The sequence below is a fragment of the Tenrec ecaudatus genome, chromosome 12, assembly GCF_050624435.1.
Source record: "Tenrec ecaudatus isolate mTenEca1 chromosome 12, mTenEca1.hap1, whole genome shotgun sequence".
Classification (NCBI taxonomy): domain Eukaryota; kingdom Metazoa; phylum Chordata; class Mammalia; order Afrosoricida; family Tenrecidae; genus Tenrec; species Tenrec ecaudatus.
Genome location: NC_134541.1, coordinates 27227621 through 27243458, shown reverse-complemented (window position 1 = coordinate 27243458; position 15838 = coordinate 27227621). Strand labels below are relative to the sequence as shown.

At 48.3% G+C, this 15838-nt stretch overlaps 1 protein-coding gene across 4 annotated transcripts in view; it reads right to left on the bottom strand.

The window, feature by feature from the left end:
* Positions 1 to 13748: 13748 nt before the first annotated feature.
* The window catches only part of UQCC1 (ubiquinol-cytochrome c reductase complex assembly factor 1), a 128818-nt gene continuing 126728 nt past the window's right edge, over positions 13749 to 15838 (bottom strand). For all 4 annotated transcript variants that reach the window (XM_075563719.1, XM_075563718.1, XM_075563717.1 and 1 more), the window contains one exon: positions 13749 to 14981. In XM_075563719.1, the coding sequence (XP_075419834.1) occupies positions 14847 to 14981 (135 nt within the window). In that variant the 3' untranslated portion in view covers positions 13749 to 14846. The remainder of the gene's footprint in view (positions 14982 to 15838) is intronic.

Sequence of the window (15838 nt, the reverse complement as noted above, 5' to 3'; positions counted from 1 at the left end):
GGCCATCCAGGCCCTCCTGTGGGGACGGAATCACAGGCTGGAGAAGTACACACCCGCAGGGGGCCCTGTGACTCACACAATGAGCTAAACATGTAAACCCACACAGGCCTGCTGACATGCAAACCGACACACAGAGGTGACACATAGACCGTGTGTTTTGGTCCAACCCATTCACCTAAACAGACCTGAACACAACTCAAGAGACTGACTGGGACCCCAATACACCATCGCAGATACCCCACGCTCAGCAGAGCCCGGGCAAAGGCACCAAGAAGGAGCTAAGAACTCCCAAAGACAAAGACAAAGATTCCCTGCCGCTCACCACTTCTGGAACAGTATCTCCCACAGCCACCACCTCCCCGCCCGCCGCCACCCCCCAGCCCTCCTCCTGGCTCTGAGCCCATGCTCCAGAGACCTTGAGCTGGGGCCCCCAGTAGCCCAGGAAGTGCAGGAGGCAGATGCCCAAGCTCCACCCACAGGGAGATTCTGAGGCATACGGCCTGGGGAGCTGCTGGAGTGGTCAGGGGGGCAGTGGTCTAGGCCCACCTCTTGAGAACTGCTGCTCGAGATGGCTGCATTTCCAGTGCGTCCAACTCCAGGGCCGCTCTCCCCAGTTGGGAGTGAAGAAGGTGGGAGGGTACACTCAAGGTCAAGAGGCAAAGGGCATAAGCAGGGTTCTGATCTCTACACCGCCTCCCCAAATTGCCAGCGCCTGCCCAGCCTGCCCTCGGGAAGATGGGTGAGACTTTGCTCTAGACTAAAAGGGTTGGTGATGGCAGCTGTCGGGGAGGCCATCCAGGCAGAAGTGACGTAATGGTGTCTGCACCAGCTAGAAGCACCACCTTCACAGGGAGGGCTGAGGTCCAACGAAGATGGCCGGGCTGGGTGGGGTGTGTGTGTGGTGGTGGTGGTGGGGTATCCTTGATGGAGTCCTGGCGGCCCCTCCCCACTTCTAAAAGAGGGCTTCAGAGTGCTCATGGGAAAATGACATGAAGAGATCATGGAATTCTTCCAGGAACGTTTTGAACCCCCTTGTATGTTATCGGCGGTCTTCCTTGTTGCCCCTCTCTCCATTTTATTTGCTTGTCTGCAAGAGTAGATACAGCCAACCATGCCGCAGTTTCCCGTGTGCACTTCATCGACACCAGTCACCTTCTTCGAGTTGTCCACTCATTCTCAGGCGCTGCGGACAAGTTCTGAGCTGCTCCTCCGTCATTAACATGCCCTCGCTGCCCCTGAAGTTCCTTATCTAAACTGTTGCCAGTTTGTTGTCAGCTGCCCCTCTTGGTCCTGACGGCACCGACGTTCCTTGGCCGGAGCCATCGGTCTATCCCCCAGCACAGACTGTCTGGTTGCTCCGTATCCACTGGTCTGGGGTGAGGGGCCCATGATGCTCTTAGGGTGGGTTTAGGGTGTTGAGTGGAACACTGGGAACCAGAGATGAATCTGCTGGGGCTGTCTTTGAGGGATGAGGGGCCCATAGGACAAGAACTGAAAGGTGAGCTGTCCCGGTTCAAGCAGAGAACTGGAGCATCAGGCCCTCCGAGGAGGCCCCTGGAGGCTGAGTAAGGGGCAGGGGTGAGTGAGCAGAGCCAGACTGTGGGAGGTAACGAGCCGTGGGGCAGCCAAGGCTGCAGGGCCTTCATTAGGGCCTTATCGCAGGTGTGTTTCAAGGGGAAGCCAGGCCTTATCTGGGTCGCAGGACTGCCCCCGGGGCAGAAGGGCAGGCTCCGTTCATGATTGGGTTTCTGTTTGTCCAGCAGCGTGTACAAGTCTAACCGATGGAACATGTTTGGGGCTCTGTATTTTTGTATACTTCCCTCCATGTCCGAGTGTGAATTCGATGCCATTTTTTGTAGCTACAAATCAGCCAACTTCACAGGATTCAACTAAACACGAGGGGCGTCCCAAAGTTCCTGGGAAATGTCCACTATCTTTTGATTCCAATTCCATGAATCAGAGTTCCACGCGGTGACTACCACCAGGGGCTCAAGCATGACAATGGTGAGGACTGCGCAGGATGGGCAGGGTTTCATCCCGTGGTCCAGAGAGCCGCTATGCTTGGGACCAACCCGACAGCCCCTAACTACAAGGAACAACACAGACCTACCTACACGGGTGTGCACAGCCGACCCGGGATGCAGAAGAGCCGTGTCAGTCACATGACTGCCTGGCAGCCCGCCTATAGATTCCCAAGCTTATCTGGCCCAACGCCCCCTTTGCAGAAAAAAATTACTCAGCGTCCCCCACCCCCGGCAATGAATAGGACCAAGTCTAGGTGTCCGATTTTGCAGGCCCCGTGGATTGTTCCAGTGACCCCCGCTCCCCACCCCAACCCCGCAGGGGTGGTTTCACCTCCAGATGCAGGTCTGTGGCATCTCTGCTTGGGTGAGCTGGCCCCTGAACCTAACTCTGGGCGTGTAAGGTGGAGGGGCTGAGCGTAAGTGGGAGGGGCAGGGGTGATGGTGCTCGCGTAGATGGGAAGAGGACTCCAGAGAATCTCTGTCATCCAATAATCATAGCATGTTAGTCGAATCAAACACCCAGGGCTGCAGGAGTAGCTGCCCTCCCTACAGATGGAGTGGATAACAGTGTAAATGGGGTGGGGGTGGGCATAGGCCAGGGGGCGGGCCTGGGGGCGGGTAGCTCCAGGTGACAGGAGCCACACAGACAGACCTAAGCCCAAATCCTGACTGCAGTGCTCCGGGGCTCAGGCCCCTTAATGACTGTTATTAAGCTGCAAAATATTTTCCCGTCCAGATGTGTCAGATGCCTGCCTGGCATCGCTCTACCCACCTCGGGGCCATTTAGGCTCCTCCGTCACCTCTCACAGGTTGAGCGGCGCCTAGGCAGTGACTGTAGGGTCGGGTGGTGGGAGCAGAGGCTGGGCCGAAGTCCCCTCAGTCGCACACTTCACTCCCTCAGGCCCAGGGAGGAGCCCTCCGCTGAGTGGCCCAGGCCTGGGGCTGCGGGGTGGCGGGAGTCCAGAGGACTAGAGGACCAAAGGGACTAGTGGTGAGGATGGAGGTGGGCTGGCGCTGGGCATTAAAGGATGGGAAGGGTGCAGAACGGGAAGGGCAGGGCGGCCAGTGGGAGGACCTGAGGCGTGAGGGCACACCCATGAAGGAAAGCAGGGCCTGGTTCCGGAAAGGGAAAGCCCCAGCCTAGTCTGGGACCAGGCTAGGAAGGTCTGAGTGCTTGGAGAAGGGGCGAGGCTCTTGTTGGAAAGATGATAGAAGAGATACCCAGACCTGTATTTTAGGAAAACTTGCAGAAACAATCCCAAATGGGTGTGGCTTGCTGTTCCCAGTCAAAAAAGGAGGGGGGCAGGCGGGTTGTCCCTGTTCTGGGTTCTGCCTGCATCCTCACAAGCCAAGGGCTTCACATCCCCAGGGACTGGGGTTGTGCACTGGACTCCGAGTTAGACCACAAGAGTTTGGACCCTGGCTTTGCCACTTACCAGCTGAGCCGAATCATCTGAATTCAGCGGCTTCATCTGCAGAATGGGACTACCAGCAGCGCAAACCAGGGTTCACTCAGGCAGCCGTCGCTCAGTACCGGAGGAGCACCGAGTTACACTTTGAGCTGATCATGAAAAGGTGAGAAGTTTGAAACCACCAAGAGAAAGACAAGGCTTTCTACTTCCTAAAACGGTTACAGTCTCGTGTGTTTAAACCATTGAAATGGATGGTCTGGGAATTATGTCAAAACTGCAGCAACAACAACAACAACAAAAAGAAAACAGAAAAAGAGTTACAGTCTTAAAAACCCAGAAGCAGTTCTACTCTGGTCTATAGGGTCACTGCTTCAGGATCAAATCAATGGCAGTGAGCGAGCTCAACATGTGAATCCAAAACCTTTCTGGCTGGGAAAAGGCAGAGGCACAGTGAAGGTCTGATGATAAACTAGCAGCAAAACCAGAGGTCTCCGTGGCCAGTCTCCTGGCTTCCTGCTCAAAGTGGCTCCCAGACCACTACCTTGGAATGTGGTTGCTTCTGCTCCCTTAGCCTCTTATCCCACCTGAGCTCCCTAGGGGCCAGGTCCTCCTCAGCGTGGCACTCACACAGACAAGCATATGTGCTCCCCCCCAGCACACTGGGCATTCTTTCGGAAGATGGCTGGCCCTGGATTCAGATGCATTTGCTGCGATGATGGGGCTTCAGCCTTTCCCCTCACCTGTCCCTCAGCCCCTCTTCTCGCCTCCCCTTCATCTCATCCTGAAGTGGCGAGGTCTTATCCCCACTCTCCACAGTCCTCCAGGAGTGGAAGGGTAACCAGGGTAAGGGGCTGGCTCAGGTCTTCCTGAATTTCTCCCTTTTCCCCCCTCCTGGTTCGGTTGTCCATAAAAGTAACCCATTCTCCTTTCATTGCATGACAAACATGTAGGGTGGGTTCTACTGAAGCAGCTGCAAAGAACAGACCTGACATTTTTGTCTGTATGTGAAAACCTTTCTCAAGTTTTACAGTAGTGGTCTCATAAAGTATTTGTTCCTTTCTGATGGATTTATTTCCTTCAGCACAATGCCTGCAGGTTCATCCATTTGGTGTCTCAGTTATCATATTCTTGAAGGTTGCATAATATTCCATTGTGTGGATATACAACTGTGTGTTTATTCATTCTTCTGCCGATGGGTACTTAGGCTGTTTCTATCATTTTGCTATTGTGAACAATGCTGTACATGGGTGTGCTCATATCTATTTATGTCATGGCTCTTACTTCTGTAGGGCATATACCGGCTTGGAAGGATTGTTGGGTCACACAGTATTTCTATTTCCGACTTGTTAATGAAATGCCAGGCCATTTTCCACAGTGGTGGCTGAAGGTTCCAGTCTCCTCGCTTCCTTGCCAGCATTTGCTGTTTGTTGTCTTACTGTGCTTTGAGATTATTGCTGAGGTGAGATAATATCTCATTGTGGTTTTGATTGGCATCTCTCTAATGGTTAACGATAATGGGTATTTTCTTTTTTATAAATAATTTTATTGGGGCTCATACAGCTTTTATCACAATACATACATCCATTGTGTCAATCACATTTATACATTTGTTGCTATCATCATTCTCAAAACATTTGAGAATGTTTTGGTATCAGCTCATTTTTTTCCTCTCCCTCCTCACTACCCCCTCCCTCATGAAACCTTGATAATGTATAAATTATTATTATTTTGTCATATCTTACACGGTCTGACATCTCCCTTTACCCACCTTTCTGTTGTCCATCCCCCAGGAGGAAGGTTATATATGGACCTTTGTAATTGGTTTCCCCTTTCCACCCCACTCTCCCTCCACCCTCCCGGTATTGCCACTCTCACCACAGGTCCTGAAGGGATCATCCATCCTGGATTCCCTGTGTTTCCAGTTCCTATCTGTACCAGTGTACATCCTCTGGTCTAGCCAGGTTTGTAAGGTAAAATTGGGATCATGATAGTGGGGAGGGGGGCGGGGAGGAAGCATTTAGGAACTAGAGGAAAGTTGTATGTTTCATCATTGCTACACTGCACTCTGACTGGCTGGTCTCCTCCTCGTGACCCTTCTATAAGTGAATGTCCAGTTGCCTACAGATGAGCTTTGGGTCTCCACTCTGCACTTCTCCTCATTCACAATGATTTGATTTTTTGTTCTTTGATGCTTGATACCTGATCCTTTTGACAACTCGTCATCATACACGATGGTGTGCTTCTTCCATGTGGGCTTTGTTGCTTCTGAGCTAGATGGCCACTTGTTTATCGTCAAGCCTTTAAGACCCCACACGCTGTATCTTTTGATAGCCGGGCTCCATCAGCGCTCTTCACCATATTTGCTTATGTACCCAGATAACAGGTATTTCTTCTTGTTTCTTGGTTGTCTTCTTTGGTGAAGTGTCTGTGTCCTCTGAGGGCTGTTTAAACTGGACTATTTGTCTTTTTGTTGTTGAGGTGTTGAACTTTCCTATACAGTTTTGGAGATAAAATCGCTTGTCTGTTATGTCATTGCTCCAAATTTCCCCTAGTCTGTGGGTCCTTGTGTTATATTTTTGTGGGGGAAAAGAAACTTTAAAAATTTTTATTGTGAATTAGGTGAAGGTTTACAGAGCAGAGCATCAGTTTTATAATTCATACACATTTTGTTTCATCCCATTACCTCAAGACCTCAGCAATTAGCATACCTCCTCTCTGCTTCCTGTCTCTATTCCTCCTTCTCTCCAGAACCTTCTGAACTTTGTCCTTGAGTACATGCCGCACTTTTGATCTTAAACCGTCATTTGCGATGTGTGTACCCCACTAGGGTGTTGTCCCCTCAAGCTGTCTGGTGGTGCTGTTGGGTAAGCTGCTAACTGCAAGGTCATCAGCTCAAACCTCCCACCAGGAGAAGGATCAGGTTACCTGCTTCTATAAAGATTTACAGCCTTGGAAACTCTATGTAGGTGTGCTGAGTTGGACCCCACCAGATGGCTGAAGGTTATAGCTTGGCTCAGAATTGATGGGGTTGAGTACAGTTCCAGGGGAATTAGGAGTCATAGTCTCATGAACTCTACAAGTCTCAATCTGACTAGAAAGCCTGGTCTCTTTCATGATGTGAAGTTCTCTTTCATATTTTTCTCCTACTCTGTCTAGGCTCTTCTAATGTGATTCTTTCAGAGCAGTCAGTAGTGATAGCCGGGCACCATCTAGTTCTTGTGGTCTCAGGGTTGTGGAGACTGATGTTCATGTGGTCCGTTAGCTCACTGGAATGCTTGCTTCCCCGTGTCTTCAATTTTCATCCCTCTTCTGTCCTCTGGATAGGAGAGACCAATAGTTGCATCTTAGATGGCTGTCCATCAAAATTCTAAAAAAAGAAGAAATTACCTTGATTGATGGGAGGAGTAAGCAAGAGCCTCCCCTAGTGGAGAAAGATCATCTGATGAAGCTTTCTAGGCGCTTGGGGCTTGTACAGCTCTTAGCACAATACATCCATACATCCATTGTGTCAAGCGCATTTGTTCATTTGTTGCCATGATCATTTTCAAAACATTACTACTTGAGTCCTTGATATCAGCTCATTTTTTCCCTCCCTCCCAAATCCTTGATAATTTATAAATAGCTATTTTTTCATGTCTTACACTGACTGATGTCTCCGTTCACCCACTTTTCTGTTGTCCATCCCCCAGGGAAGGAGGTTATATATAGATCATTTTTATCGGTTTCCCCCTTTCTCCCCGCACCTTCCCCTTCCCCTTCTGGTATCGCTACTATCCCATGAACCATTTAAGATCTCAGTGGTTACTCATCAAAAGTAGGATGTAGGACATTGTCTTTGAACTATGTTATGCCAATTAACCCTTGCATCCCAAGACCAAGGACCAGAGGCTCACTCACTCCAGCTGTTTGGGTATGTGTAAGATGTTTCCATAACTTTGTTCTCTGCATCCTCTACCACATTCATGGACACATCGGCAGCAAAGGTAAATACTCATGTACAAATATCCTGTCAAAGTTATATGGATAGTGAGATAAAGTTTATTGTGCCAACCTGGCTGATAAACATGTGGGGTTAATTGGAGGGCGGAGAGATAAGTGGTTCGGTGAGCCTCGCCTTTCTAACTCTCTGGTCTCTTGCTTTCTGATGGTCGGACCAGGGTGCAGCTGCCTTAGCTAGTTCCCTGCTTTAGCTTGCAAGGCTCACTTCCTGTAAGACATTGCTGAGAAGTCACATGGACCTACCCAGATGCAGCCCTAGGTGCTGGAGCAGCCGTGCGGAGACCCCTGCCAGTGCTGAGATGCTTACAGGTTCACTGACTCTGCTTTCCTCCTGCAGTCGGCGTCATTGTGTGTATTTTGTGAGATGGAGGAGGACTGTGGATTGGTTGGACATATGGATTAATGTTGGACTTGTCAGCTTGGGCAGCACTGGGTTGGGATGTTTTCTTGAGGTGCACTTACCCTTTATATAAAACTCTCTCTTGTACATGAGTTTCTGTGGATTTATTTTTCTAAAGTAGCAAGACTAATAGATAGATAAGCAGATACACTTCTACTCTTCCTCCCATCCTCTTCAGGCTGTGTGCCTGCTCATAGATCACCGTTATTCCAGGATGTTGTATATAAAACTTACATCTGTCGTCTTCAACTCATCCATTATTTTGCCCACCTCCCTCTTATTTTATGTCACCTTCCTCTTTATCTTCCGGTGAAATTCTCTGATGCACAGAAATCTCCCCCCGCCCCCTGAGGTCCTAATCATCTAGTTTCAGGAGAAAGTTGAGGCTTTCTACTCCCATAAAGAAAGTCTCAGAAACTTACAGGGACCACTCGTCCCTGCCCTATAGGGTTGCTATGAGTCAGAATTGTCCGTGAAAGAATCATCTAGTGACTAGATTTTAGTCTAGACTCAAGTCTATCTTCTGTTGGTGTCTTTCCTTCCATTGGATGGTGTGTTTGTACCATGTACTGAGGCCACTCCGTTTGCCCTTATTTGATCATGGATGGCCTTTATAGTCCTGTTTCGTCTTTCTGCACATGGATATTCAGTTTTGCCAGCAGTTTGTTAAAGTGATTGTTTCTTCCCCATTTAATGAGTTTGGACTCTTTGCCCAAGAGCAGTTGTCTGTAAGTGGAAGGATTTACTACCATAAAGTGGAAGCCAGGCTGCTCTACAGGCTTCTCAATTCTGTTCTTGCTCTATGTTTGCCGTCGTTCCAGGACCGAGCTATCATGAGTCCAGTGGAGAGAAGACAGTGTGAAGCCCCGTACCTTGTTCCTCTTCAGTAGTGTTTGCTTCCCCAGAGTATCATTTCGTTCTATATCGTACCGTAAGCTGGTGATTCATCTTACCAACTCTTTAAAGAATGGTGTTGGAATCAGGATCTGGATTCTAGTGTATCTGTAGATTACTTTGGGTAGTTCTAACATTTCCACAACGTTAAATCTTCCAACCGACGCGCAGAGAACGTTCTTCCACTCAGGTCTCTTGTGTGGCTTCCTTTGTGTATGTCTTTTGTTTCTCGGTTAGATCTGTTCCTCAGTGTGTTTACGGTAAATGGTATTGTCTTCCTGATTTCCTTTTCAGAATTCTTTTCGCTGGTATTAAGGAAGCAAATGGATTTTTCTTTGCATATTGCTCTTGTACTTGACACTGAATTGAAGCCATTCAATTAGTTTGATTCATTTTCTTGCTGAGCTTTGGGGATTTTCTATGTATATGATCACATTATCTGCAATTATGGCTTTACTTCTTTGGAATTCAAATGCTTTTTATTTCCTTTTCTTGCCTTATAACTCTGGCTAACACTTCCAACACAATATTGAATAGGAGTGATGATAAAGGGCATCCCTAGCTGGTTCTTGTTCACAAGAATGCTTTGTCTCTCTTGAGACTAATGTTGGCCTTTGGTTTTCCTTTGCTGGGGAACAGGGGAGAAAGCATGTGTGTTTGGGGAGAATATTTGCAAGTCTTGTTTGCCTCCTCAGTTTTAATTCTCAATTCTTTCTGACTTTGGAAAGGGAAGAACTAATTTATCAACCCTTTAAGCCTCTAACAAGGAGCACAGTGGTGCTAAGCATTGGACTTTCAACTGAAAGGCAAGTGGTTCAAATTCATCAGCGGCTTCTTGGGAGACAGATGGGTCGTCTGCTCCCATAAAGCTTAGTCTCAGAAACCCTACGGAACACCTCTTCTCTGTTCTATAAGGTCACTGTCAAAATCAACTTGGCGGGAATGGCTGGGTAAGCCCTTAACATTGTCCAGTCCCATTCCCTTATCCCTGTCTAGCCAATACAGCCAACTAAGCAGTTCAAACCCACCAGCAACTCTCTAAGAGAAAGATAAGGCTTAGAAACTTGGAAACCCGATGGGGCAGTTTTACTCTGCCCCATCTCCCAGAACATGGCAATTCTCGTCTGAGCAAAGCTCTCTTCTTCCAGGTCATTAAAAGTTCAGCTACCAGGAGGTTCTATCATTGCTCACTTTTTTGGTTAAGGTCCAAGCCTTCAGGATATTTTCTTTGAAACATTTTTTCCTTAGAATTCCTACCACCAGGCCTCAGGACCTCAAGTCCAGATGGCTATGAGCCCCTTCCACCTGAGCCAGCTCCCCTGTGCACTGCCACGCACCTTCATGCTCCCACAAGCTGTGCCAAGAATGCAGGGTGTAAGCCAGGGTACTCGACCCATGACCTCACCTGACCTCTGCAGCTTTTTCTTTCTTTAGCCAACTCAGCTGGTTCCCTCAGCTGCACAAAGCCTACAGGCAATCTTCAGGACCGGGCAGATCTGCCCTGTGGATGGCGGAGACTATAAATCCTATGGGGACAGAAAGCCTCCTCTTCCCTCCTTGGAGTCACTGGTGGTTTTGAATTGCTGACCTTGTGGTTAGCACCCTAATGCGTAACCCATTATGCCACCAGGGTTCCTTTCACGTGGCTTTTAGATGCTCTTTTTCTCTACCTTCGGCTGTCAGGAACTCACAGCAAGAGCTTACACTCAACTGCAGATTTCTTGGCTGACCAGGAGGAGGCAGTGTGGAACTGTGAGAGCAGGGTCCTGGAGCCAGGAATAGGTGGTGGAAGTACACACATTCTCCTCTGCCTCCTCTTAGCCTGGCTAACTCTAGGTCTCATTGTGTCAAGGGATTAAAAAAAATTTTTTTTTAATGATAAGGGGAATACTTATGCTCTAGAACTGTGAGCCAATGCACCAACAATTTTTTAATTGGAAAAAAAAATCCATAGATGAAAGTTAGTTATTAGCTGCCTAATATTTTTTATTTCAATATCCTTATTTTCTCCCTCTTCCATCCAGATACTTGCATCTTCTCTTTTAAACTTATGATAACTGTTATTGTCATTTGCTTTGATACCTTCTGGGAGGGTGCAGCGTACAAATAGTGACAATTATTTCTAGAGAGCCGTCTCCCTCAGGGCAAGAAATATCCTTTACTTGTTTTGTATAATAACAATTTACATTAGAAAAACAGTTAGCTGTGGAGAGAACTTCTGGTGTTGATTTCTGTGCTGAAGCCAAAGGACGTGCTTCCGTTGCGGAAGTTCTGCAGGCGTCACGGGCAACAGAGGAACCACTGCTATCTACACAGCCCTGCGACCGTGGAGATCTCCCAGCCCACAAGCTGTTTGGCCTGCATGCAGGCTGAACAGGTGTGAGAGGAAGAGTAGGAGCAGACCCAGGAAGACATTACATGTCTGACAAAGGAGAAGTCTATGTGTATTTATTTTTGCTGCACATATAGCTATGAATGTGAAGAAGTACAGGGGGCAAAGTTATGAAAATTAAACATAACCAAACGCCTTGAGGAAACTAGTTGCTGGGATGCATATCCATAGTCTCAGGGGACACCAAGGTCAGTAAGTAAACATAATTCACAGACAGAATGTTCTACATCTTATTTTGGGGAGTCCTGAAAGTTCATGAACAGCCATTTAAAGTGCAACTGTTGGTTGCTTACTGTCTGGAGCGATGAAACTAAAGACAGGAACAATTACTTCAATGGGCTGGTAGACCATGCAAATGTGTCTTGAGACCAGAACTGTATGGCCTGGCTGCTACTACCAGCTGTTTTGAAAAGGATGACGTGACAGTCCTCGACAGAGTGCGAGAGGAACGCGGACGAGGCCTCCACATCCCAATGGCTCAGGTTTACGCTAAGATCAAAGAGGCAGCATTGACCCACAGACAAAATTCAGAGGATTGGTGTAACAAGTTTTGCATCAACTTTGCTGAGTCAGGATTCTCAGTGGTTTGACAATTAATACCTTGTAATCTACCTGACCTAACTAGCACAATGTATTAACAGTGAATCCGTTTGAGTTTCTATAATGGGATGTTTAGGGTGGAATGCAGTCCCCTACTCAGGATCACAGCCCTGATACAACCAAATGGAAGGTCATCTCCATGGAGAGGGTGGGACCTGCTTTCCACATAAATGTGTACTGTGGAGAAGCTTGTTTGCCTTTTATTGGGTCTGGATACAGCATCTAGCTCAACCTCTAGTTCTTTTACTTGAGCCAGTGGCCTGCCATCTGACCTGCCGACCCTGGGCTCATTTATAATGAGTCACAAGCCTGACCTGCTGACCTTAGATTTTTTAGCCTCTGCAGCTACCAGCATTAGGAGAAATCGCCATCTTAACACCTGACCCATGGACTTGGAACTTGTATGTTTCTACAACTGTGAGTTGTTTTATCTAAATTTATGTTTATGTATATAAAACCCATTACCATCAAGTTGATGCTAACTCATAGCAATCCTACAGGACAGGGTAGAACTGCCCCTGTGAGTTTCCGAGACTGTTTATAAGAGTATAAAGCCCTGTTTTTCCCCAAGGAGTGTCTGGCGGTTTCAAACTACTGACCTTGTAGTCAGCAGCCTAGTGCATAACCATTATGCCACCAAAGCTCCGTGTGTGTGTGTGTGTGTGTGTGTGTGTTGTGTATGTACATATAAAATCACTGGCTTGTTGCTTCTCCAGAGAACCTGACCTTAGGTAACTGGGAAAGGAGGAGGAATGGAAACAGGAGACACAGGAAAGAGGTAGGAAAAGTGATGGTACATTGAGGGGATTGTGGTGGATGAACTGAATCAGAAATATGTACGAAATGTTGAATGTAAAATTGCTCTGATCTGTAAAACTTCGCTTAATTCACAATAAATGTTTTTATTTTTTTAAAGTAAACTGGACTGCATGTCAGACAGATTGAGTTGTCCAGAAAGGGTTTCTTTGTTGGGCTAGCACCTCCATTTGATACTGATTTCATTTGTACCGATGCCAACCATGAGTCAGGCTGAGTGCGGGGAAAACAAAGATGACCAACCCCAACACCCATCTTCCACTCTGAAGGTGGACATGTCAAATCCATGTCAACTTGGCCCTGTCGGGGCACAACAAACAACAAGACTGCCTAGGCTGGACAAGAGGAGTGAAAACATGGGATTTCCATTGGCAGGAGAGAAGGAAGAGGCTTCCAGGTAGTGGAAACAACACAACGTGGTCTCTCCAGAGAACATGGTGCTTCCAGCTGCTCAGAGAAGAAATCAGTCAGACACTCAAAGCAGGTTGGGAATGGAGCAGGGGGCAGACTAAGAAGAGCCTTTGGCACTCAGCCCCTCCCCCCTCCCAGTCAGAATTGGGATAATCGATGAAAATGCTTATGGCCAGAAGTGAGGGCTCTGAGACATCAGATACTCCCTATTAGGAGCTGCAGTGTTTCATGATGACTGCTTCCTGTGGAGGAAGGGATGGACTCTGGAGGGAGGAGCTGATACTAGAAGCCTTCATATAGAACCTATATGAATATAGGCCAACAAGGATGTTGAGAAGTGGAGCCACGTACTGGCCAGAGACTGGCCCAAACCCCCCTTAAAGTCCCGTCCACATCTGAGATCCCAACTTTCGAGAGCAAGCCCAGTAGCTGAGCTGATGCTATGGGCTGAGATTGGTGGCTGGGGAGCTGCCCTGGGCAGCAAATGGGTTAAGGCTCAAATAACTTTTATATATGAATTAATGTGTCGAGTTGGGAGCCAAAATCTGTTCCATTAATTTTTCCATCCATTCCAGGAGCAGTTAGGTACACACAGTAAAGTTTATTTTGGTGCATGGTATACTTCACTCCATTAAAAATAAATTAATCAGCAAATTCCTGCCTGGCTCAGCTCTGGTTTATGTAAATAGTGCCCAGCTGTAATGAGTTACAAGGTGTTATTATCTCACACACACAGTGGAGGCTTCACCCTAGAGCTCCACTCGCAACAAAAGCATCTTAAATAAACTGAGAGACGGCGGTTTGATTTGTAATGTTTTCACAGAAGTGGGATATACCTCAGCCATATAGAATTTCTTTATATGACTCATTTTATAGTAAGCCAAATGAAGAAAGTTTGATCGGGGGAGGGGTGAACAATATGACTCCCTTCTTTAATTTAAAGAAAATCCCCCCGAGAGGGCCGGTGCTCGGAGGGAGAAGGTAGGAGGGGACTGGTCTGTCATGGATGCCCCGAAGCTGGGACCAAATACAGAAAAAGTAAGGCAGAAAGGAGGCTCCCGTCTTCTGCTGTCTCTCATGCAAGGAGGCCGAGAAAGGCAGACATGCTCCTCACCCCGCTCACTGATGGTACCTTTGGGAACATTATTTTTGTTTTTAAGTTTTTGTTGTGAAATGGGTGAAGGGGGAGTTTATTCTTGAGGCCTCTTTCCAAATGACTAGGTTGACTCGGTGGTCTCCTGGGTCTGAGAGGCTGGGCCTGGCAGGATGTGCTTTGGGTAGGGCAAATGACACATCTCCATAAACGGAGCACGTGCAGTAACTGCAAGAGCAGCGCCAGGCGGTCTGCCTCAGTTCCTGCCATCCCCACCTCTGACCCACTTCTCAAAGCCCTCACAGGGAAGAGGGGCTGGGCAGAGTCTGTTTCTGTTAATGGCCAACTCCGCCTCGGGGCTCAAAGCCAGGGGCCAGAGGCAGTTACCCATCTCGACCCAGCAGCCTTACAAAGTGCCCCTCGGCAACAGGGGGCCTTTGGTGGGGTACCTCCCCTTGCTGACCTACCCCCATCTTTCCCCTGGCCTTTGGGAAAAGCTGTCAGTGAGTGACACAGAGTTGCTGGAGGGGGACTTGGGGAGTGTGTGCCGGAAAGTTCTTGCTTAATGCTCCTCTATGGGAAAGGGCACCTCAGAAGGGTTTGGGCTTCTCTGAGCACCGCATCCCACGACGAGAAAGGGCTGTTGGGCACATTAAGAAGAAAATCAGCACAAGCGGGGTCAAGGAGCTGGAGATGCTGTTCAAAGATCAGTTCGGCCACTTTCTGCTGGGTCCTGGGCAAAACAGGCATCTCTTCCCTCCGAAGTTCCTCAAGCCAGTGGGCCCACTGTTTGGAGGGCCAGCCATCAAAGACCCTCATCGTTGTAAGTTGGAGCATGGGCCTTCAGGACGCTCTGAGGATTCTTCTCCACCAGAGGGCGCCAGCTCACCTCCCCTGTCAGAAGCAGATCCTCGCCATTCATGGAGTCCAGGTACTGAATCTGCAAAGGGGAAAATGGGACAGAGTGTAGGCATAAGAACCAGACAGACATGAGGCTGGCATGACTAGATGTGTGGTGCAGTTTAAATCAAGTGCTCCATTGCCCTACAGTCCTGCTTCTGCTTGCAGAACATGTGTCCCCCTTCCCCTGCACCCCTCCCCCACATGAACCAACTGTGTAGTCATGCCTACTTAAGCCAGTAATAAAAAATAAAAAAAAACGTTCTCTCCTCAGGGTGACAAGGTTCATGGTTAAACAAATTATAAGTCTAGGAAGAGGATGAGAGGATCCCCCTTTCCAAAAGAGTGTTCTCAGGACGTTAGGCAGTTTTGCTCCCCCAAAGTCCTTAAGTTGACATTGTGACAGTTCGCTCTCCAATATAAAATCGCTCCTTTTGGACTTTGAAGCGCTTGGTACCCCAGTAACAGCTATAACAAACCCCCATAAAACTGATCATTTCTCTCCCTAAAAACCAAACCAGCCAGGCAGACATGACGGAGTCTCAGAAACCAGTCACCCCAGGAAAAGGAGGGGAAGGGGCTTGGACCAGCACCCAGGCCGGCCAGGTGCTGCTCACCGAGGTTCCTCCATGAAGGTGCTTCTGAGTAGTCACTGGGTGGACAACTGGGAAAGCATCAGGCCACTCCCCTCAAGACTTCGGATGGACAAACAGGCAGACAGACACATCAACTCCAAAGACCTCACTTCCCCCCAATCCACCCTTCCTTAAAAGCCTCTGTAGTCTCAGAAGTTGAGACTTGCAATTTACACACGTCATCATGACCATGCTCATCCGAAGCTGTTGGGGGAGGTGGGGTTCCCAATTCCACTCCTTCCTGGCAGGGTGACCCAGGAAG